This window comes from Lacerta agilis, chromosome 15 (assembly GCF_009819535.1).
Source record: "Lacerta agilis isolate rLacAgi1 chromosome 15, rLacAgi1.pri, whole genome shotgun sequence".
NCBI classification, from domain to species: Eukaryota; Metazoa; Chordata; class Lepidosauria; order Squamata; family Lacertidae; genus Lacerta; species Lacerta agilis.
In genome coordinates, this window is record NC_046326.1 from 29193823 (window position 1) to 29216308 (window position 22486).

Consider the following 22486-nt stretch of genomic DNA (forward strand, 5'->3'; position numbering starts at 1 on the left):
TACTACTAATAATAATAAAACCCAGATAAATACATGAATCTGTAATCTGTGTCTCCAGAGTGACTGGTGCCCCTTGGGACTGGTAGGGCAGAAGCCAGGAAGCCCAACAGTAGGTGGCGCCAGAGCCAATGGCAGGCGCAGCTGACAATTCTAGGCTTATCTTCATCTTCCTACTCTCTGCTAAGTTCTATAAAGGGAACACTGAGACTTATCAGATGATAGTCAGTGGCACCTTCTGCTGGCTGTAAGAAGGCAGGCAGATGGGGTGGGGATGTTGGCCAAGGGGAGACCGAGGTGGTGGGGCAGTGCCCCACTTGCCCTAATGGACAATCCTCTACTGCTGTGCTTTCTGAACAAAGAGACGCAGGAAGCTGCTAATGGCTCCAGACCCATAAGAACATAATAAGAGCCTGCTGGATCAGGCCAGTGGCATATCTAGTCCATCAGGTTTGTTCTCCTCAAGGAGGCTTGCCTGGCGAAATCATTATACATCTTTAGGTTTTTGTGAGGCAATAGCTTTCCTCTATAAACAGGCCTTTGGCCTTTAACTGTTCTCTGTGGCCTTTTAGAAGTGGGTTTGATATTTTCAGTGTATTTCCTTTTCCCTTTTGGTTTTAATGTATCTACAGTATGTGGGTTTCTTTTTTCATTTTGTTCTGTCTGGTCGGTTGCTTGCAATTTGCTTTGGGTTGCCCTAGACAAGAGCAAGCGATTCACAAACTCAGTGAATAAAATAAATAGCCCAGGATCCTGTTCTCACAGTGGCCAACCAGATGCGCTTGGAAAACCTGCAAGCAGGACCCAAGCACTAGAGCAATTCTCCCCTCCTGCAGTTTCCAGGAACTGCTATTCAGAAGCATTGCTGCTTCAAGCTGTGGAGGCAGAGCAGAGCCATCATGCCCAGTAGCCATCAATAAGCCTCTCCTCCTCCATGAATTTGTCCCATCATCTTTGAACGCCATCTAAGTCAGTGGCCATCCCTGTGCAGCAGACCTACAACAATTGTCCTTTGACCACAGTGTCAACCCATTTGGTAGTAACCTCCCCGCCCTTAAGTTTCAGCCACTGACCATTTAGGGGTATCTGTATCTGCCCCCCCATACATTTTTCGTTTTGAAAATGTGCCTATACAGAGTTTCCTTTCTGAAGACAGAAAACAACCTCATGCCATCATATCATAACTATAATTCCAACTATATTTTGAGCCATTTCAACCACCCAGGTAGCTGTAATTTAGCAACATCGTACATGTCTTGTTGAGTTGCGAAAAGCAAGGTTGGGTAGGACACCCCCTTCACCAGCGAATTTCCAAAACAGCAGGTGGGATGTGAGCAGGGGCAGGAATCCAACTGCAGCCAAGCGAAGGCCTTTCTTCTTTCTTAGGGATGCAGGTTCCAGCTCTAGATTCATAGGAGCTGTGTCCTCAACAAGAGCCATCTGCAGCTAAGAGAAGAAGGGGAGAAAGAGGATTAAAGGGGCTCCCTCCCCAGACAGAGAGGATACTGAAGATGCACTTCTTTGCCCTGGTTGTTGGGCTGGTTTGAAACAGATGCCAGAGACTGGTCTGACTCCGAAGATGAAGGAATGCAGGCACAAAAAGAGCAGCCTCTGATAGAGGGGGAGGGGGGGAGGATCCCCCTGCCTTACACGTTCCCAGAAGCAGAGAGACCAGCAAATTCAGAGGCTGCTCAGTCGGGGGAAGAGATGGACAGTTTTGAGATAGTAGCTAGGCAACCAGGAGAGAAGGAGCCTTTGGGAGATTCTTCAATCGAGAGTGGTGGGGAAGTCTAGAACTTGGAGGACTGAAAGGGTCCAGGAACAACGGAAGCGCAGGGGAGGGACAGGTGGCCGGTGGTGCGCTTCTTGCTGCGGAAGGGGACAGGACTCAGAGTGAGCAACTGCCATCCGTGGGGAGGGCGGCCTGATGTTGCTCTCAGTATGTTGTTGTAAATTAAACAGACTATAAACCTGCCAAAGGCTCGTTGCTTCTTATCAGAAGCTACCGGTGGGGAGGAGGAAACTCCCTTGCCTGCCAGCGTACCTGACACTGGCTTTTGACCCTTTATTTTAGATAGATAGATGACAGGTAGATAGTGATACCGGTTCTGTGTACCATTGAGTACCACCAGGAAAAAAGCACTGGTGATCATAATAGTAAATTATGCCCTTGTAAGCAAGCATTTGGAGGAAGTGGAAAGTGGAGGACCAAGACTCCCATGGTCAAATCCAGCAAGCATTTAGTTGCAGTGGGAGCCTGTGAAACTCCCTGCCCCATATCCCTCTCCATTGGCAGACTCACAATCACAAGTGTGCTTCCAGGCAAAGAGGCTGAGCCTTGGGATGGTGTTGCAGCGGACAAAATCCTGGGGGTAGCTGTTGGCCCGGAACACATTGCGTGGCACCTCACGGATGTTGGTGTTTTCACAGATTACGTGTGCCAGGGAGACTTTATTGAGGGCCTGGAGCTGCTGTGAGGTGAAGACGCCGGGATTCTCATAAAAGAATCTGAGGGGAAAGAGTAAAGGGGTCAATGCCCTAGCGCCTGGCACCATGAAAGCAAAAGGAGAGCGTGCTGGATCAGGCCAAAAAGGACCCATCTAGAAGTGGGGATCAAATATCACTGGACACTACCAATGCTGAGTCATACCGACCAATCTCCTTGTTAAATCTAGATTATAAAACCTCTCCGGTCATTCTGGTCCATAGATTTAAAATATTTATTGACATTTCTACACACCCAGTCCAATCTGGGTTTGTTCCAGGGTGAAGAATTACTGATTCAATAAGGATTTTTTAATTTTTTTTTTTTAAAAAAAAACATTCTTCCTTTCAGCAGGAAAACATCATCTGCTTTAGCAAGCCTCTCACTTGATATTTTTTAAAGCATTTTATTGCATAGAACCAAATTATTTAATGAAAGTAGTTAAGAAATTTGGATCTGGCCCAAAATTTGTAAAAGCTTTGGAAGGTATTTATTACAGATTATTTTAATTACCTCATGATTAAGTACCGTAAAATAGTATGTTTAGTATTTTACACACACACCCCTCTGCTGCAACCCCATTTTCGATAGTCGTGTCATGTTTTATGATTTATGTGTGTACAATTTTGTAACAAGAAAATAAAAAAAATATTTTCTACAAAACATTTTTTGTTCAGAGAAGCCTACACAGACATGTAGAGTGTTGCAGTATATTTTAATCTATTTTTCACTTATTGCTGATTTTATATTTCATATGCTCTAAAGAATGGTTTTTATTTTTCCCCCTTTTTGTAAACCACTTTGAGGGGGTTTTTTTGTATAGATTTTATGAAAATCAATGAAAAGTAAAACAAAATAACCATCTCCTGCTGGGCTTGCCACCTGTTTATGGGCTGTTATTTGCTTGCCTTTGTGATGAAATGGCTTCTGCTTAACTTAGAAGGAAAGTGACGGGTGTACATAAACTACGTACTTATTTAGACCAGCCGATTGAAACAGAAAATCGCAGAGGTTCTGGGCTTCCTCTGCCTGCTCACCTGTCACCGTTCCGAGTCCTTCGGAACTGGTCTCCGATGATGCATGCGAAGGTAGGACCCACCCTGCCATTCCGGACCAAAGGCTCTGCCACGCCCCCAACCCAGAGGTCAATGTTGTAGGGGGTCTTGTAAAGGCTCATAAACTTCTTGGCCACATCGCGGTTCTGGATGACGGCAGCGAGATCGTTCTCATTCTGAGGTTGGGAAAGGCCGCATAATTGCCGCCAGGCGTTGTAACCTGCAGGACGAGCACCAATATCAAAAGGTGGGTTCATTTTGAGGCATCTGAAGTGCAAAAGAGGCATTCTAGCAGAGGCAAAGAAGAACGGAGTGGGGTTTTCGAGGGGCATTGTTGTTGTAATGCAGCCATCCCAAGTGGGTGGGACCCCTTCCCTGGCATACAGTCTGCCAGGAAGTTTACTTTTGCTAGAGAATGGGAGCGTGACAGCAACAACCCTCCCCACCTGCAGTTTCCAGCAACTGATATCCAGAGGCATCCTGCTTCTGATGGTGGAGACAGAGCATAGCTATCACTGAAAGAGGAGGAAAGAGGGGAACAAAGAATTCCATAGCACTTCCTCCGAAGGTGGCGTGTGTGACCTACCGTGTTTCTCCTAAAATAAGACACCGTCTTATATTTATTTTACCCAAGAAAATAATTTCGGGGGGGGGGGGGGTTGTCTTATTTTTTTATTAACTACCGTATGGTTCTGGGCGCCTGCCTCCCTGCCGCGGCCAGCACTGCTGCTGCTGGGTCCAGCTGGCTCGGGGCGCATGACCCTGCTCCTCCTGCTGGCTCCCGGAGGCTCGGGGCGCTCCGTGCGGCACTGCTGGGCGCCGACCTGGCAAGCCTCCTCCTCTTCCTGCCGTGGCTCGGCAGCTGGAACTGACTGTTGCTGCTGCTGACAAAGCACCCTGCAGCACCGCGCGGATCGCCCCAAGCCGCGGCAGGAGGAGGAGGAGGAGGAGGAGGAGGAGGAGGATTCAAATTGCTACCGTACAGAGCACTGCTGGGTCCCGCTAGCTCGGGGCTCCACGCGGCGCGCGCTGTGGCTCTTGCTGGGTCCTGCTGGCTCGGGACTCCACGTAGCGCATGCTGCGTCCAGCTGGCTCGGGGTTCCACACGGCGCGTGCTGCGGCTGCTGCTGCTGGGTCCCGCTGGCTCGGGGCTCCATGTGGCGCATGCTGCGGCTGCTGCTGGGTCCCGCTGGCTCAGGGCTGCAGCAGCAGCAACATCCGGTTCTGGGCGCCAACCTGACAGACCTCTTCCTCTTCCTTGGTGCCCTCCAGAACTGCCCAGCACTACGGCTTATTTTCGGGGTACGTCTTATATTTCGTTAATGCTTGAAAATCCTGCCATGGCTTATTTTATAGGTATGTCTTATTTTATGAGAAACACGGTAGCTAAGCCTGACAGGACAGCTTACTCTATGGTCTTAACCCCTTTGTGCATTAATTAGTTAAACATGTTGAGTATATCCCACAAGAAGGCTGTTGGGATGTGAATAGATGCTAAGAGGGGATATACTTGTTAGATATTATCCTTCCTTCCTCACGTCTGTGAGTTGCAGCTTAAAAGGAAAACTGAGGTTAGTTTTAGCAATCCAGGATTATTTAAACCTGATAAAACCAAGATAAAACAAAGTCTTTCTTTGCACAATGCATAGCTAAAATGTGGAATTAGCTTCCTCAGGAGGGCAATGACGGCCACCAGCTTGGCCGGCTTTCATGGGGGAGGAGGCTATCAATGGCTACTAGTCATGGTGTCTACACTCCACAGTTGCAGGCAGTAATGCTTCTGAAGACCAATTTCCGGAAACCTCAGCAGAGGAGAGTGCTCTTTGGGACTTCCCATTCAGCCATCTGGTTGACCACTGTAAGAACAGGATGCTGCTCTAGATCCACTGTTGCTCTGATCCTGCAGGGCCTTTCTCATGTCTGTATAAAAGATTGGACCAACTCATGGAGGAGAGCAAGGCTATCCTGGCTATGCCTCCTCTGCCAGAGGCAGTAATGGCTCTGAATACCAGTTGCTGGAAACCTACAAGAGGGGAGAGGGCTGTTCTCCTCAGCTCCTGCTTTGTGGGCTTCCCATCCATCAACCAACCACCAGGGCAACTGCGGGGCCACTGTGAGAACAGGATGCTGGACCAGATGGGCCATTGCTCTGATCCTGCAGGGTCTTCCTAGGTTCTTTGGTTCGGAGACTCTCTGTCTTCACTGGCCTCCCATACCCATCTCCTGAGAGTTTCTCAAGAGGGGACTGAGGCTGGCCGATGAGTCTTTCAGACATTTCTCTGCACCGGCTGGTCATTGAGCAACAGTCTCCAACACCTGTGCAGGCTCTGCTTGCCTTACCTGGGAGGCCATGATCTCGGCCTCGCTGCATGTTGAGGGAGGGCAAATCCAGTCCTTTGCCATTCCTGATCTGTTCAAAGAGTTTGTCCCTGAGAGCATCCACCACCATCTGGTCTGGCCTCACCAGTTTGGCTGGCTTAGCCAAGAGGCCTCGGATAAGTGGGTCAATACCTCCTGGAAGAACAAAACATCTGCTTGCAAAATTATGGCTCACTGGCACATTTAGCTGCTGTCTGAGGGACTTCCATCTCCCCCCACCTGCTGGACCTGTAGCCTCTACTGGATTTCCAAACCGCAACCTGCCTGCAGCTGTGCAAGTAGGGCACATTTTAGAGTCGGAAGGGACCACAAGGGTCATCTAGCCCAACTCCCTGCAATGCAGGAATCTTTCACCCAACATGGGGCTTGAACCCACAACCTTGGGATTAAGCATCTCATGCTCTACCAACTGAGCTATCCTGCTGGGTTTAACCACTGATTGATGCTACAGCAAGCCCCTTTGAAGCTGGCCTGAAGGAAGTGATTTGACTCCAGTTTGCTTCCTGCCAACAGAGGAAGCCAATGCCCTCAACTGCTCAAGGGAGGTCCTGACAGTGAGCCCTGCTTACCGAGGAAGAATCAGGACCCCACTTTTGCCCACTCCTGATGTCACACACAATCTCAGCTGTGGAGCAGGAGGGTATGCGTTTTGGGGAGATTCGCTATGTGCATCAAAACTAGGACCCTTGCCGGCCAAACTTGGCCTGTGGCCTGGAGGTTCCTGAGCTGCTAAGTGTACGGACTGGCGCATATGGGGAGAGGTACCCGAGCCTCAATCAATGGGCTTTCTGCAATAGATGGAAAAAACACATGGAAAATACCATGTGACGGGGGAAGGACCAGATGATGGAGTTGCATATTCTACAGGGCTCACGGGGGGGGGGGGGGAGGAAGAAAAAGAAGCCTCTTTCACAGAAGAAGAAAACTCTGGAGGAATTAGAGGGTGGCTTTTGACACAGAACTCCCCAAGGGCACTTTTGGGCTCCGGAAAAGGGCTGCTGAGAGCGGAATCGGAGAGAAATATTTTGCCAACCCCCTTCCCCAGTACAGTTGTACCTTGGATCCCGAACGCCTTGCGAGTCAAACATTTTGGCTCCTGAACGCCACAAACTTGGAAGTGAGTGTTCCGGTTTGCAAACGTTCTTTGGAACCCTAACATCCAACGCTGCTTCCGACTGGCTGCAGGAGCTTCCTGCAGCAACGGAAGCTGCACTTTGGTTTCCAAACATTTTGGAAGTCCAATGGACTACCAGAACGATTCTGTTCAACTTCCGAGGTACGACTGTATTAAGATCCTAATGGCTAATATCAATAATAAAAGCACCCACAAACTAGTTGCTGAGCTGGTGATACACTCTAAACGTTAACCTTGTACGTGTAGCACAACACAATGCTTATCGCACAACAACTTTGTTGTAGTCGCATGGTCTTCACTTACAAAAAACATACAGATGTGACAGCGCATAATAAGACAGAGCTGCACCGCCGTACAGTCAAAGCACAAGTCTGCAGTCTGCAAGACATTATTCAGAATTGCGTGTACATTGAGCATTAAATACATTATTTTGTTAAGAATGACATAAAACATATGCAAAATGGTTGGGCCTCAGGACCTCTTTCGGACCTCAGGGACCTCAGGGCCCTGGAAGTTTGCACGGCCTTCCCCCCTCCTCTTCTTGGCCTTGCCCAAGAGGGACATACCTTGCTCAATGATTTTCCACGTAGTAAAAAATTCCTTCTCGAGCGGGGTCTCGCTTTGAAGCTGGTAGCGGCTATCCAAGCGAAACACCATAGGCCGCACTGAGGCATGCCCAAAACGGAAGGCGTTGGTGAAGGAGCTGGCAATTCGCGGGTCCACGGAGTCATTGTAGCCTGTGCTGCGACCCACAAAACGAGGGAATGCGTCACCCAGGAGGGCAGGCAGGTATTCGGTATAGGTGATTTTCTGGAACGTAGAAGCAGAGGAGAGAGTAAAGAGAAACAGACACTGAAGTTCTCACTTAAAACATATTCAAAGAAACCAAAACAGTGCAGGCCTAGTAATCCCAGTAGGTCTTGCCCCAATGAGGCAGTTGCAGGGACTGAAGGTCACCACCTTCCCATAGCTGCCTGAGTCCCCTCCTCTCCAGGGTTTATCCCAAGCAATATGAGACTGCACCTGTGTGTCTGACTTTGCTCCTCTTGCTTCATGCCTCTTCTGGTCCTGGGAGACGGGCGGGGGCAGGGAAGGGAGCTTATAGTAGTAGGAAGGAGAGACACCTATGCCTCTTCACCAGCCAGACTGCCTGTTGATCTCCCTCCTCTCCTGCCTCTGCTTCTAATCCTGGGCTTTTTTCTGCCACAGACTCTTCTTGCTCACCAAGCCCTGTTACCGCTTCAACTTTTGACACCTCATCCTCCCAGTCTGCTCAGTCTTCTCCCTCGGACTGCTCATTGCCATCCTACCAACAATCCCCAGGCTCTGAGGCTTCTTCTCCTGGGGGTTCCCTTGGGGGTTCCCCAGCCGGTGCCTCCCACCCCTCCTCTGCATCTAGCCAGTCCATGTCACTGGGATGTGGCTTGAAGGTGGTGTACAGGCCCTTCCACTCCTCAGTTAATCTCCACAACAACCCTGTGAGGCAGATTAGGCTGGGAGGCAGCGACTGGCTCCAGTTCGAGTAGAGATTTAAACCCTGGCCTGCCAGGTCCAAGTAGTCTGACACTCTAACCACTATACCACACTGCCTTTCTGTCAAGCTTAAACTCTGCTCACTCTGCATACCAAAAAGGGTTTCGGTAGGTAATTGACCCAGTTATTCCAAGAGAATCCCATATGAACTGAGGTTGGCCTTGGTGGGTAGTGGAAATAAGAATCTACCCCACCCGCCATACCTCTCCACTGCTAGCTCACCCCAACCCAAACTCACAAACATCAGTAGTCTGGACTGAACACAGCGAGGACTTTTCCAAACCGGCTTTGCATCTTGACAAGACCTTGCCTCCTTCTTAGCATCACAGGGCTGCCGTCTCAACCAGTACCTGAATTACCGCTCCCGTGATTTTCCGGGCTGTGTGGTAGAGGGTGTCTGCATCCATCTGCGGATTCAGCATCTTCAGCTGAGAGGCCATGCGGTTGTGGAACCTCATGAAGAGCGTCTGCAAGGCAGTTAGACCTGGCATCTCGTTGGCGCGATTGTCCCCTTGAAGACCCCAGAGAAGAAGGAAGCGTTGTTAGATCCAACCAGCCATCTTGTGCATGTAAGAAACAACTTGGAAAGCACAGGCTCTATGCAGACATAGCATTTTAGCAAGACTTCTATCTATCTATCTATCTATCTATCTATCTATCTATCTATCTATCTATCTATATCATCTATCATCATTATTATCTATCTATCTATCTATCTATCTATCTATCTATCTATCCATCTATCTATCATCTCTCTCTCTCTATCATCTGTCTATCTATATCTATCTATCTATCTATCTATCTATCTATCTATCTATCTATCTATCTATCTATCTATCTGTTTATTCTTATTATAATATTCCACCAATTCCCCAGACTGGGACTCAAGGTGGTTTATACAAATTGAAACAATGCAGATAAAAGACAAGAAGCTAAAAATATATACTGTAAAAGATAAATCAATAAGAGGTAATTGAAGTCTTTTTTTGTTTTTGTTTTGTTTCTTTGCCTTTTTTGTTTTTGGTAAAAAAATAAGAAAGCAAAAACCAAACAAAAACAAGCAAGCAAGCAAAAAGAGGTAATTAAACTCTAATAGAATTAAAAGATATAAAATTCATATTAAAATACAAATAATAAAAACAGTACAGCACTATCAAAAGTCCTCCCTTAAAAAACAGCCAATCCTCAAAGTCCTGGCAGAATAAAACAATCTTCACCTGCCAGCAGAAGGACAACATGGAAGGAGCAAGTCTAGCTTCTCTAGGGAGGGAATCCCAAAGTCTGGAAGCAGTCACTGAGAGCCTAAAGGCCCTTTTTTGAGTCCCCATTAAGCATGCCTGACCCCATGGGTTATCTACCCCTTCAAAGCAGGAACCACAGCTAAGGAATCCCTGACAGTCCAACCTCTGTTTAGAAAGCTCCAAGGAAGGAGATTCCACCAGTCTCCAAGGTAGACCATTCCACTGTTGAAAATCTGTTACCATCTGGAAGTTCTTCCTAATGTTTAGTGTCTTTTCTTGCCATTTTAATCCCATGATTCAGGTCCTACCCCCTGGAGCAGCAGAAAACAAGCTTGCTCCACCTTCCATGTGACGACAGCCCTTCAGATATTTGAAGATGGCTTCCTGACATCTCTCAGCCTTCTTGTCTCCAGGCTAAACATACCCAGCTCACTCAACTGTTCCTTACAGGTTTCCAGAGGAGCATAGCTGAGTGGGAGAGCACCTGCTCTGCATGCAGAAGGACCTGGGTTCAAATCCCCAATGTCATCTCCAGGTAGGGTTGCCTGAAATCCCGGGGAGCTACTGCCAGTCAGTGTAGGGCAGGGGTCGGCAACCTAGGGCCCATGGGCCACAAGCTGCCCGCTCGGTGAGTCCCCGCGCGCTGTGCTAAACCAGTGCGGCGCGGGGACTCACTTCTGCGATGCTGAAAGTTGTGTCTGTGCAGACACCGGAAATTGCGGGCACACGCATGATCTGGCCCACGGAGGGATCTCTGCTGGAGTAAACCGGCCCAGGCGAGGTAAACCTTGCCGGCCCCTGGTGTAGGGCAATACTGAGCTAGATGTACTTGTCGTTTGACTCAGTAGAAAATATCTTCCTTTTCAAATCAAGAACAATGAGGACTGGAATCTTACTTGGTTTTTAGACGAAGGACCAGAGCTCTGTGACAGAACATCTGCCTTACATGCAGAATCTGCCTTTCATTTAGAAGCATGAGGACTAGCATGCTAGTTTATTTTAAAGGACATGACCATAGTTCTGTCCAGGGAGAAGGTCCTAGGTTCAATCCCAGGCAGGGCTGGGAATATCCCCTCTTTTGAAACCCTGGAGAGCCCTTGCTGCCAGTCAGTGTGAAACAAGGGTCTGATTCAGTATAAAAATAAACAGACCTACCTGCAAAGAAACAGGGGATGTTTGCTGTCGTGTTGGTTTTATTGCAGAGCTCTGGGAAGCCTGGTGGGTTGCCGAAAGGGAGGTAGGCCAGCCCTTTGTCTGTGTAGTTCTGGTTGACAGCCAGCAGCCCTTGACTGCTTGAGGTGTTCCTCAGTTGCTTTGCCCAGTCAACTTCACTGGCGTAGACCATGCTGGCGTCAATGAAGGCCGTCAGAGCGTTGATCTGGTTGCGGATGGCGAAGCCCCCGTTGCAGGCGGGGGCCGATCTTGTGAAGGGCATGCAGCCTTTGGGGTCTTTCACCGGGTCATTAGGAGGGATCTACAGCCCCACAAAATAAAATAAAAATTAAAAAATGAAACGGAGAGCTAGTGGTGGTCTAGTGTTTAGAGTGGCAGTCTATGACCTGGGAGGCCTGGGTTCGAATCCTCCCCACAATGGCCATGGGGGTGACGTTGGGTTTTCAGCCTAGGCTACCTCACAGAACCCTGTTGGGAGGATAAAACGGGGAGGAGAACTATGTACGCCACTTTGAGGTCATTGGAGGAAAAGTGGGATGATGATGATTATGATAATAATAATTGTATGTGACCTTCAATCTGTGATCACACAGAGTGGGGGGCAGGCTCATGTAGAGCTGGGGTGGGAGTCTTGTTAGAATAAAGTTGTAAACTCAAACAAAATAGCAGCTGGCCCCTGGTGTCATCGCCCCCACTTGGGCAGTTTAGTCTTCTGAGGCCCTGGGCAAGTGTACTTGGCTGCCCACCCCTCCCCCCTCTGCATAGGCCTGGTGGGGGTTCCCTTCAGGTGTCCAAGCTTTGCCTAAGCTCAACACCACCCCCTGCAACAACTGCCGTGAAGTCTCCACTCGAGAGAGATGAAGTTCCTGAGGTCGTCAACCTTTGACATTGCGGTGGTGGTGGTGGTGGGGAAGTGTCATGGGTGCCAGTCACAAACTGGCTGTCTTTGGGGAGGGTGTGTGGCCTAACCCATCAATCAATCAATCAAAACAAAAACAAAAATAAAAATAAATACCCTACATGGACAGTTAAAGTAAAATATTTTATGGAACAGTTACCTATTGATTTGTTTCTTGTTGTTGTTTTACATTTTTTATATGTACAGATAAAATTGTTGCAGAAACCGCTTTGATGTGTTGTATGAAATTGTGATCTACAAGTATATTTTTCTATAAACATAAAATAAAATTTAACACACATGGTCAGAAAACAACCTGCTGCCACATCTAAAAGGGCCCAAAAAGTGGCATAGCCACAAAATTGTAGTTGGCATATGTCCCCCACCCCTTCAGCCACCAGAGAGAAGCTCTTTGCACCTCTCGTCTGTTCAGAGACCAAAAAGGGAGGGTAGGGATCCAATTCTGGCATCCAGCGAAATCACACTGTGCTTCAATTATGGATTATTATTATCCATCATTTTTAAAGAGGTGCATGCAATGTAGGAGAAGCTGAGTCAGTGCAAACAGGAGGTGAGCAGGAACAGTGAAGAGTTTCTTGCTCTTTGCGGATTTTGGAGGGGATATTTACAGAGACCTTTCGTGGGTGACACAGGGGAGGCGCTGGCAGGCCCACTGGATCCTGTTGGTGCCGTGTCGGGGATCCCTGGACTACTGTATTGGACAGGTTGTGTTTCTGGAAAAGGGTAGAACGGACCCTGGACTTTCACACACCTTGATGGGGAAGCAAGGGGGTTCCTTTTCGCAAGTCTTTTCACAGTCTACTCTTTCGGCGAAGGTGAGGAAGGCCGGGGTACTGGGCCCAAAATCCAAGTCGTGGTCAATAAACTGGCCGAACTGCATGAACATGACCGATCGGAATGGGTCGTCCGTGAGTCTTTTGTCATCGAAGGCGACAATCTGGTTGGATACATCCCGGACCTGCAGCAGACATTACCAAGACATAACAGAGGAACAGATCATGGTTGCTGATTCCAAGTGCCAAGGCTGATGGTTGTAAACTTGCGGACCTTGAGCCTGGACACCCCCAAAATGCCTCGCCCTGATCCAGATTCACCAAAGGGGCCAAAAACACACCGACAGTCAAAGTTCAGAAGCTAAAGCAAGGGCAGAATGCGGCAGCACAGTTGCTGGCAGGAGTGAGACCTTGTCAGCCTATAGCACCACTGCTCAGAGATCTGCAATGTCTGCTGATTTGTTACCAGACTAAATTCATAGCTGTGATTCCTGCATTGCAGGGGTGGGGCTAGATGACCCTTGGGGTCCCTACTAACTCTACAGTTCTATGATTCTATGATAGAAGAACATAGATTATAACATGAATTATGATAGGTGCCACTTTCCTATCCGCTTCGCCACCTTCCCCCTCTTTCCCTAAAATCCTTTCCTGCCCCCAGCTTGGGCTCCAAAAGCGGCCCAGGTGACACCAAAGTAAAATTTTCAAAAATAAAAAAGAAGAAAAATAAAAACAACCTCTGATCTTCTGTCTGTCACTTACATAGAAGGAATTATTCAAAACATTCACTCCAGAATGACATCCAACTGATCTGTTAGGCAATATTGCTTATTAACCCAAATATCTCAAATTGATTCATTTTCCTTTTCACACAAAAAGTCCAACAGGGCTTCTCTAATTATTGTTATTAATAAATGTGTCAGGAATGGTTTTTCTGTAATCAAACATGTCAACTTTGTCTCCAATAACTTGAACAAATATTCCTCCATATTAAACAACAGTAAGTCTTTCTGCCTTTGTCCACAAAAGAGTCTCTCCGCTGTGATCATATATTAAAATAATATTCCATAGTTATTTATTCATTAATTCACCCACTTTGTACCTTCTGTTCCCATTTCCTGTTGTCATGCTGTGGATTTCCGTCCTGATTTTTAAAAAATCATCCCTTCTCTTTTCCTAAAACCCTGACCCGTTCTGAGCAACTGTTCAGAAATCCGCTTTACAAAGCAGAGCACAGCTGGGGCCGACTCCTTACCAAGGGCAGGGGAAATCCATAATACGTCTTGTTCTCAGTCCAGCCACGTGGGAGGGATACGCCATCTTCGTACTCTTGCAGAAGCCGCCGGGCATAAGGGCGGTTCTGGGCCCCTAAGGTAGGAATCCTCCTGGAATGTCACAGAAGGGTCACAGAAATTCATTTTAAAAGAGCAGCAAAGAAGGGGGGAGAATCATACTTTTATTGATTGCATTTAAATCCCACTCAAGGGGAGTTCATGTTTTTTCTCCTCCATTGTTAATAGGAACTTAGGAAGCTGCCTTATATATGGAGCCAGACCATGGTTCCATCTAGCTCAGGGGTCAGCAAACTTTTGCAGCAGGGGGCCAGTCCACTGTCCCTTAGACATTGTGGGGGGCCGGACTATTTTTTTTGGGGGGGTGAACGAATTCCTATGCCCCACAAATAACCCAGAGATGCATTTTAAAATAAAAGCACACATTCTACTCATGTAAAAACACGCTGATTCCAAGACCGTCCGTGGGCCGGATTTAGAAGGTGATTGGGCTGGATCTGGCCCCCGGGCCTTAGTTTACCTACCCATGATCTAGCTCAATATTGTCTATATTGATTGGCGGCAGCTCTCCAGGCCTTTCCCCCAGTCTTACCAGGAGATGCTGCCAGAGTTTGAACCTGGGACCTTCTGTCCACAAGGCAGATGTGCTGCCTATACCACTGAACTATGGTCCCGTCTATGAGCAGCTCACCAAATGAGTTCATGGCTGGGCTGGGATTTTAACAGCCGACATGCTGGATATAGAAGCTTACTTGTTGTTACATTCTCCCGTAATAGTCCGGAAAGGGCTATTGAAATCACACTGCAATGGGCTCTGTTCATGCTTGACACAGCCAGATGCCTTGTAGATAATTTGCATCTGGTCTGGACTGAGAACATCTGTAGGAGGAAGGAGATGGAAGAGGTCTGAACTAGGGACAAGCAAGGGTTTAATTTGGTCCACTTTTCCAAGTGACCTGAACAGATTTACACCTCTTGCGTGAATAAACCCAGATTAGAATTTTGTGATACGAACATCAGAAGAGCCTGCAGGATCAGGCCAATGGTCTAGCATCCTGTTCTCACAATGGCCAACTAGAGGCCTATGGGATATTTGCAAGCAAGACCTGAGTGCCACAGTAATTCTCCTTCCTGTGATTTTCAGTAACTGGTCTTCAGACGAAGTAATTGATACATCAAACCCAGGGGTCTCGGGGTCACCCAAAAACCAATGTTGTCTGATTCCTTCAAAACCAGTGCCAAAGTTTTGTAGTCGTTTTGTGGCGAAAACCCAGGGGTTTGCAGTTAACACCCAAAAAAACCAACATCGTCTGATTCACTCAAAACCGACGCCGAACTATGGCAAAGGTTTTGCAGAAAGCACATTGGGTTTGATATATGAAGTACTCCATTTGTGGGGCACTACAAAACGTGGGGTTTTTTGTTTTTGTTTTTGCTACAAAATGACTACAAAACTTTGGCACCAGTTTTGAGGGGATCCCAGATTTTGGGGTTCATAGTTAAAGAAGCTGGAGTTTATCCTTTGCATCTCACACTCTTTTGAATTTCGCAATACAGCAGCAGAAGCAGGGTTTTTTTTAAAAAAATAATAATAATAATTAAGTATTTTCGGATAAAATGCTTTTTGAAAAGCATACATTGAGATTAACCATGTATTTCGTATACATTTGTTTCCACCAAGGGAGAAAATGGATTGAACAACTGCACATGCTTGGTCCTGTTTCCTCTTTCTTTCTAAAGCAGGCTCTTGCCTCATTGACTAAGCATCTTTCGCGTGACCTGTGGCCGACACCCTTTCACGACCCCAGTCTGGGAAAAAGGAAGTGGCTTGTGCAGATCCCTTTCAAGTAGTTTCTAAGAGATATCTGGGGTGGGAGTGGGGGCTGCACACCATTAGGAAGATAGTAAACTTGCCAGCTTCAGTTTCTCTCAGTTTCTCATTTTTCCAGCCGCAAGTTCAGTTCTCCACATTTCCACATCAGTTGGTGACTTCTTATTTTTTAAGCAAGCCGCATGAAAACCCACCAGCATTCTAGCTCTCGTTATTCATGATGACGCACAGCTTTCTGTAAGCAATTTTGCTCCATAACATGCACAACTTTTTGGGAAGCATCTTTCTCTTATCATAACGCAAGTGCTTCTTTGACAAACTGGTGCGATAAAGAATGGCAATCACAGAATCATAGAGCTGTAAAGCTGGAAGGGACCCCAAGGGTCAACCCCCTGCAATAGGACTTTGTTGGGGGGATTGACTAATTAAAACAAAATCGGCGCAAAGTTTGAAGCCTAAAGACTCTTTTCCAGCTGACTGAGAAAGCAATATTACAGCTAAAAAGGAAAACAGAGGACTCTCCTCACACCATCAAACTTGTTGATGAGCATAAACTGCGGACTGTAAATGGTCTCCCTCAGAGAGCAGGTGTTGGGGACTCCCCTTCCCTGGAGGTTTATAAGCAGAGGTTGGATGGTCATCTGTCATGGATGCTTTAGCTGAGATTCCTGCATCGCAGGGGGTTGGACTGGATGACCCCCAGGATCCCTTCCAACTCTACAGTTCCATGATTCTCTACAAATGGCTGTCTGGGATAAGAACTTATGTTATTTGGATGCTGTCTAAACTCCCATCTTCTAAACTGCCTCTCAGGCTAATGTACCTCACAGGGTTGTTGGGAGGATAAAATGGAGAGGGAGGAGGACATTACCATGAACTGCTTTGGAGGAAAAGGTGGGAAATAAATGTGAGAATTAATATAAACAAACAAACAAAGTGTGCATAATTTTGCACACTTTGGCCTAGCGTATGCAATTATGCACACACAACTTAGCTCGAGATTAGCTGCAGAACTGAAATCTGGATCTTGTGCATTGACGGACAATGTGTGAAATACATAGGTTCATCTTGAAACAAGAAGTACATCTGGTTCCTCCTCTATCACCTACCTGTGATGTTGAAATCCCCAGGGATTGCCGGCTGCAGCTTCTGTTTCAAGAGGGTCCAGGTGGCATGCATGGTGTCGGCTGCTTTCACTGCCTCCTTGGTTCTTCCCACGGGCTGCTTGAAGGAGACCAGGAGATCTGTGGGGTTGACCTTCTCTCTCTGCAGCTTCTCATTTAAGCTGGAGGGCCGGAAAACAGTTGAGTGAAAAATTATGGTAGTAAAAATAGAGGATGATAAAAAAGGAGGTTAATTATTTTTAGGATTTTTAAAGTTTAATAATGAATTTGGAAAACTGCTAATGATGTATTATAATGAAATTCAACAAAGAGGGATTTGAGGGAGTCAAGTAAACAAGTGAGGAAAGATAGGAGTATAAAACTTTTTATTTGTGTTGTAAAATGTGATATATCAATATTGTCAATGTAAGTATATTGTAATGTTTTTTGTTTTTGATTTATGGAAAATGAATATATATTTTTAAAAAAGGAAAACAGTTGAGTGAAGCTTTGTCACGCAACAGCACTTGAAAGCACATTTCATTATATTGTTGTTGGTTGCTGGGGTCAGTCTGGATGATGCCCTGAGCACCTCCTAATTCTTGGTCTCCTGTAATAAGTGTGGGTTAGACTCTAATAGAGGATTCCATTGCTGAACTAGCCAGAAAAGTTTCTTTGTAAGACTTTAGCTCCTGTCATCATGGCTATTTTAAGCACAATACCATAATGACTTTCTGATTATCTTATAATAAGCCTCCAACCATGTCTAACATTAAGTGGCACAGAAATTCTCTTAAATGATAGTTTAATGCAATTTCATTAATTATTGATTGCATCACTTTGATCTTGCAGAGCTTCTGTGCCTTTTTGACAGGGGCACAGCAAGCAGATATACAGGAGGGGTAGCCTTCCCCTGTGTGTGAAGGGTTTCTTGAAGGATTTCTGCTCGAATTTCCACCTGAAACACAATGCAGCAACTCTCCAGCAAACTGGGGAAAGTCAGGAGAGAAAACAGAAGAGAACCAGTGAGGTTGTCAACTTACCTGCTCCTAAACCTTTAACAGCAGCCTGAGTAGTGCACTTCTCCTTTTAACAATTATCTGGCCAACACTAGCAGTTGAAACTTTATGCGGTATGGAGTAAAGGACAAGCACTTTGCCACCATTGCTGTTAAATGCACAGGAGCAGGGGCCAGGAAAAGAGCTGGCAACCTTAGGCACCCAGTTTGCTCATGGACAGTGACGTTATGACCCTTGCCCTCGTGGCCACCGTCCTGTGAAACGCAGAATCATAGAATTGCAGAGTTGGAAGGGACCAATAAGGATAATCCAATCCAAACCCCTGCTATGCAGGAGTCACAGCTAAACCCACGGTGGCTGTGTGGAGAAGGGAGGAGATGCGGCCCTCACCGTTGTTGGGTGCGTTTGTAGGCATCATCAACAAGCTGTTTTGCTTCTTCTACACTCCTCAGAAGGTCTGAGGTGTCCAGAATCTTCCCAATGGCTGCAACAAGAGAGAGAGAGAGAGAGCATCCCTTAGTCTGGGTTTGTCCAAGAGGAAAATCTTGCTTCAAATGCCTCCATTTCAAACCAAGGGGTGTCGTTTGCACCTCCCACTTAAAACAAAAAGCTGCAGCACAATTGCTAACAGGAGTGAGATATTGTCAACATGTAATATCTGGGCTCAGAGATTTACCCATGCAGGGCTTGTCTGAGGCCTGGGGCCGGGAATCTTGTCCTTGGTGTAACTGTGTAAGTCTGGCAGGCCCTGGCAGGGGCCCCTGAACAACATAGCCCTCTGAGGCCCAGGGCAAGTGTACCCAGCTGCCCCCGGTTCTGCATGGTTCTGCTGTACTGGTTGCCAATTTGATTAAGTTCAAGGTGGTTCTATTAGTATACAGTGGTACCTTGGTTCTCAAACTTAATAATCCGTTTCGGGAGTCCGTTCAACTTCCAAAACCTTTCAAAAACCATGGCATGGCTTCCGATTGGCTGCAGGAGCTTCCCGCACTCAAGCGGAAGCTGCGTCGGACATTCAGCTTCCGGAAAACGTTCACAAACTGGAACGCTTACATCCAGTTTGTGGTGTTCAGGAGACGTTTTGTTCGGCAACTAAGCTGTTCGAGAACCAAGGTACCACTGTACATGTATAAAGCTTTTGGGAGCAGCTTACCTGCAAAATTGCCATACCCCACATATGCCCACTCAAGCGCTTTGATCTCTGGAACTGGCACAGTTACAGGTGACACAATACCTGTACTACATTTGTAAGAATTCAATCTTTTAGTGTGGCAGCACCTCTACACTTTGGAACTCCCCGCCTATTGAAATCAGGCAGGCACCTTCACTGTACAGGTGCCACGTAATTCCCATTCTGCCTTTGTACTTCACATACTAATGGCAACACCTTCGACTTGACTTGGGAGCAGATCAGCAATCGGCGTAGCTCTCTGAACAGAGGTGTTCTATGTTGACAGGGTGGCCAACTGACCAGGAAAAAGTGTTTTGGTCTGCTCTAAGGAGTTTAACAGCAGCCTGATAGACTGAAATCCCGCAGGCAAGGCTTCTCCCTGTGCAAAGAGAAGTAACATCACCTGCTAACCCATTCAAAGCACAGGAGCTGGGTCCAGTTTAAAAGCTGGCCATTTTAGACATGGCTTTCTCCCAGAGAATCTTGGGCAAAATGAACAGCAAAATGTTCTATGATTCTCTCCCGTTCTTTGCAAAGTCTCCAGCAACAAAAAAGAATGGAATTTCCCCCTGAGGAAACTTGGCACAATTTCTGGATTATTATTTGGGGGGGGGCAGGGGAGCAGGACTGATGCAACAGGTATTTGCACACATCCATTGTTCAGAAACAGCTTCTGGCAGCTAAAGGTTGCAACACAAGGGAAATCTGAAGGTTTCCTTGAAGCAACTGAAATTCTTTTTTTGACAGATTTATCCCTGGCTATTCTGCAGAATGTTTTGGGCTGTTTGGGAGCAGTGCTGGATTTACTGCACAAATTATGAAAACTTCCAAATGTGGACCCAGATTACAAGGGGCCTGAAACACAATTTTTTGTTTCGTTTGCTAAATTTCAAGTTTATGTAATTGCTATTTTTAAAAGGAAAACATGCTCTAAATCAGACTTTACCATTCTGATATGACAAAAAATATATATACACCTAATGACTGCAGAAATATTTGTTGTTGGATTTATAAATCTGTGCAGAAATGAGTTGTCTTATATGCTAAGTAACAAACAGATGAACAACAAACAAATTTTATTGGTCAATCAAATACAGATTATAGCAAAAAGAAACAACAACAGAAAAAGAAGAAAAGAGGTAAACAAAGAATATCAGAAACAAATTAAAATATTTGTGATAAAATCCTTGTAATACGTAGAGCCACATGGGTGACTCTTATCTCAGAGCACAAAGGTGGACTCAAGGACTTTCTTGAGTTGGGAGGTTTTTATTGCAAACTTTGCTGCATTGAGCATGACTAGTTTGTTGATGTCACTGAGGGTGACAAGAGGGCAGGGGTCAGCAATCTTTTTCAGCAGGGGGCCGGTCCACTGTCCCTTAGACCTTGTGGGGGGCCGGACTATATTTTTGGGGGGGAAATGAACGAATTCCTATGCCCCACAAATAACCCATAGATGCATTTTAAATAAAAGCACACACTCTACTCATGTAAAAACACCAGGCAGGCCCCACAAATAACCCAGAGATGCATTTAAAATAAAAGGACACATTCTACTCATGTAAAAACATGCTGATTCCCGGACCGTCCATGGGCTGGATTTAGAAGGTGATTGGGCCCCATCCGGCCCATGGGCCTTAGGTTGCCTACCCCTGCAAAAGGGTCAAGGAATTTCTTTAAGTATTTAGCCCTTGGATTTTCATACAGCTTACAAGATAGCATATAGTGTTTGGTATCCTCAACTGACTGGCACTTGAAGATGCGGAATCGCTGTTCTCTAGGGATATTTTTGTATCGTCCACCCAGGAAGTTAATTTTGATTGTCTGGAACCTTAAACGCTGTGCGAAGCAAAGGGGAAGTAATCTCAGGCAAATATTTCTCTATTCCGAGCTCTGTTTTTACAATGGGAGAGATGGTAGAAAATCTTTTTACAGCTTCCATATCCCTTCTAGCAAATAATTCCTGCAAATGCTCTTTATTGAATCTTCGGCTAGACTGCTACATGCTAAGCAAGAAACCTCCAGGTACTTTCATTTAAAAGCCTCTCAAATGCAAATGGGCTTATTGCAAGATGAGTATTCCAGTGAGATTGTTGCTTGTACTTGCAAATATAAATGTTCTATTTTTCATTGTACTTTCTCTTCCAATAATGTACTTTAAAAGATACTGCTATGGGGGCCTCTTAACCTTGAAATAGTTTAGGGCATCAGAATGTCTTGATCTGGTTCTGTTAAGGGGGTGGGGCAGGATAGGTGGGTTAGCAAAACTCAGAACCCTCTCCAAATCAGAGCTGTCAACCTTCCTTTTTTTTTGCATTGGGAAACGGCCATAGCTGTCAACTTTCCCTTTTTTTGCAATGGGAAACGGCGCTGGAATAAGGGAATTTCCTGCAAAAAATGGAAAGTTGACAGCTATGCTCCAAATATAATTATTTTTAAAAGCAATAGCAAAAAGAGAACCAAGGGCCTTACCACGGAGAGGAAGATCTGTTGCCTGGAGAGGTTTCGTGGCCACCAGGCATTCCAGGAGAAAAAGGAGCAGCTGTGCACCTTGGAGAGCGAGAGAAAGAAAGAGGTCAATTTTATTTGGGGGGGGGGAGTTTCAAGAGCAGTTTCTTTCAGTGCATGACTGTTTCTTCATCAACAGACCTGTGAAAGCCCTACCTGCTCCAACATTTCAGTCTCACCCACCACCAGCAAGAGCAAAAGCAGGTAGATATTTGTATAACATTTAGAAAGCATTATCATTTAAACAGGAGATTAGTTTTCTGACTCGCCTAGAATTTAGGACCAGAAAGTATTTGGAGGGGTAAGGACCACTCACCTGTCATCTTTGACTCTTCTGCTCATCGGTGGCTTGGACAACACTTTTATACCCAGACACATCCCTCCGATGGCAGGAGGAACTGTCCACAGGAGCTGGATTGGTGGAGGAAAGGCCCCACCCCCTTCTATGCCCCACCCCCTTGAGATGTTCTGGCTGCTGTATGGAGCCCCACCATGCATTATTCCAGGAATGCAGATTTCAAGCCCTGCCCAACTGTGGGGGAGGCCAGTCTTTGGCCAAAGAGTTGCTCCCAAGTTGTTTGGGGCCGCAGGAATTGGGGTGTTACCCCACTGCTCCCCAGAACTAATTGCTGAGTGTGATTGATGATCGCAACTGGGGTACATGATGTTCTGTAGGGTTTCGATAGCTGTCTGTGATAAGCTTTCAAAAGAGGGAAAGTGCTTGCATTATAATTGCAGGCTCTGCCACCAGAACTGAGTGACTCTGTGTCTCCGAGTGTTACCTCACCAAAGGCTTCCTGGGACTAAGCTGTGCCAATTTTGCACTGTGATCTAATTTTGTAAAGCACAGAGAACTCAAGCATGCGGATCAA

At 46.4% G+C, this 22486-nt stretch overlaps 1 protein-coding gene across 1 annotated transcript; it reads right to left on the reverse strand.

The window, feature by feature from the left end:
- Window positions 1-1193: 1193 nt before the first annotated feature.
- Window positions 1194-21947, reverse strand: LOC117060138 (eosinophil peroxidase-like). Its single transcript, XM_033172285.1, has 14 exons — window positions 21931-21947; window positions 21579-21656; window positions 18326-18419; window positions 16923-17098; window positions 14735-14861; window positions 13946-14075; window positions 12669-12875; window positions 10981-11299; window positions 8935-9095; window positions 7618-7861; window positions 5878-6051; window positions 3520-3757; window positions 2300-2505; window positions 1194-1443 (listed from the first exon to the last, which is right to left on the reverse strand). The coding sequence occupies exons 1-14, from the start codon at window positions 21935-21937 to the stop codon at window positions 1424-1426; spliced, it is 2181 nt and encodes a 726-aa protein (XP_033028176.1). The 5' UTR covers window positions 21938-21947; the 3' UTR covers window positions 1194-1423.
- Window positions 21948-22486: the final 539 nt, after the last annotated feature.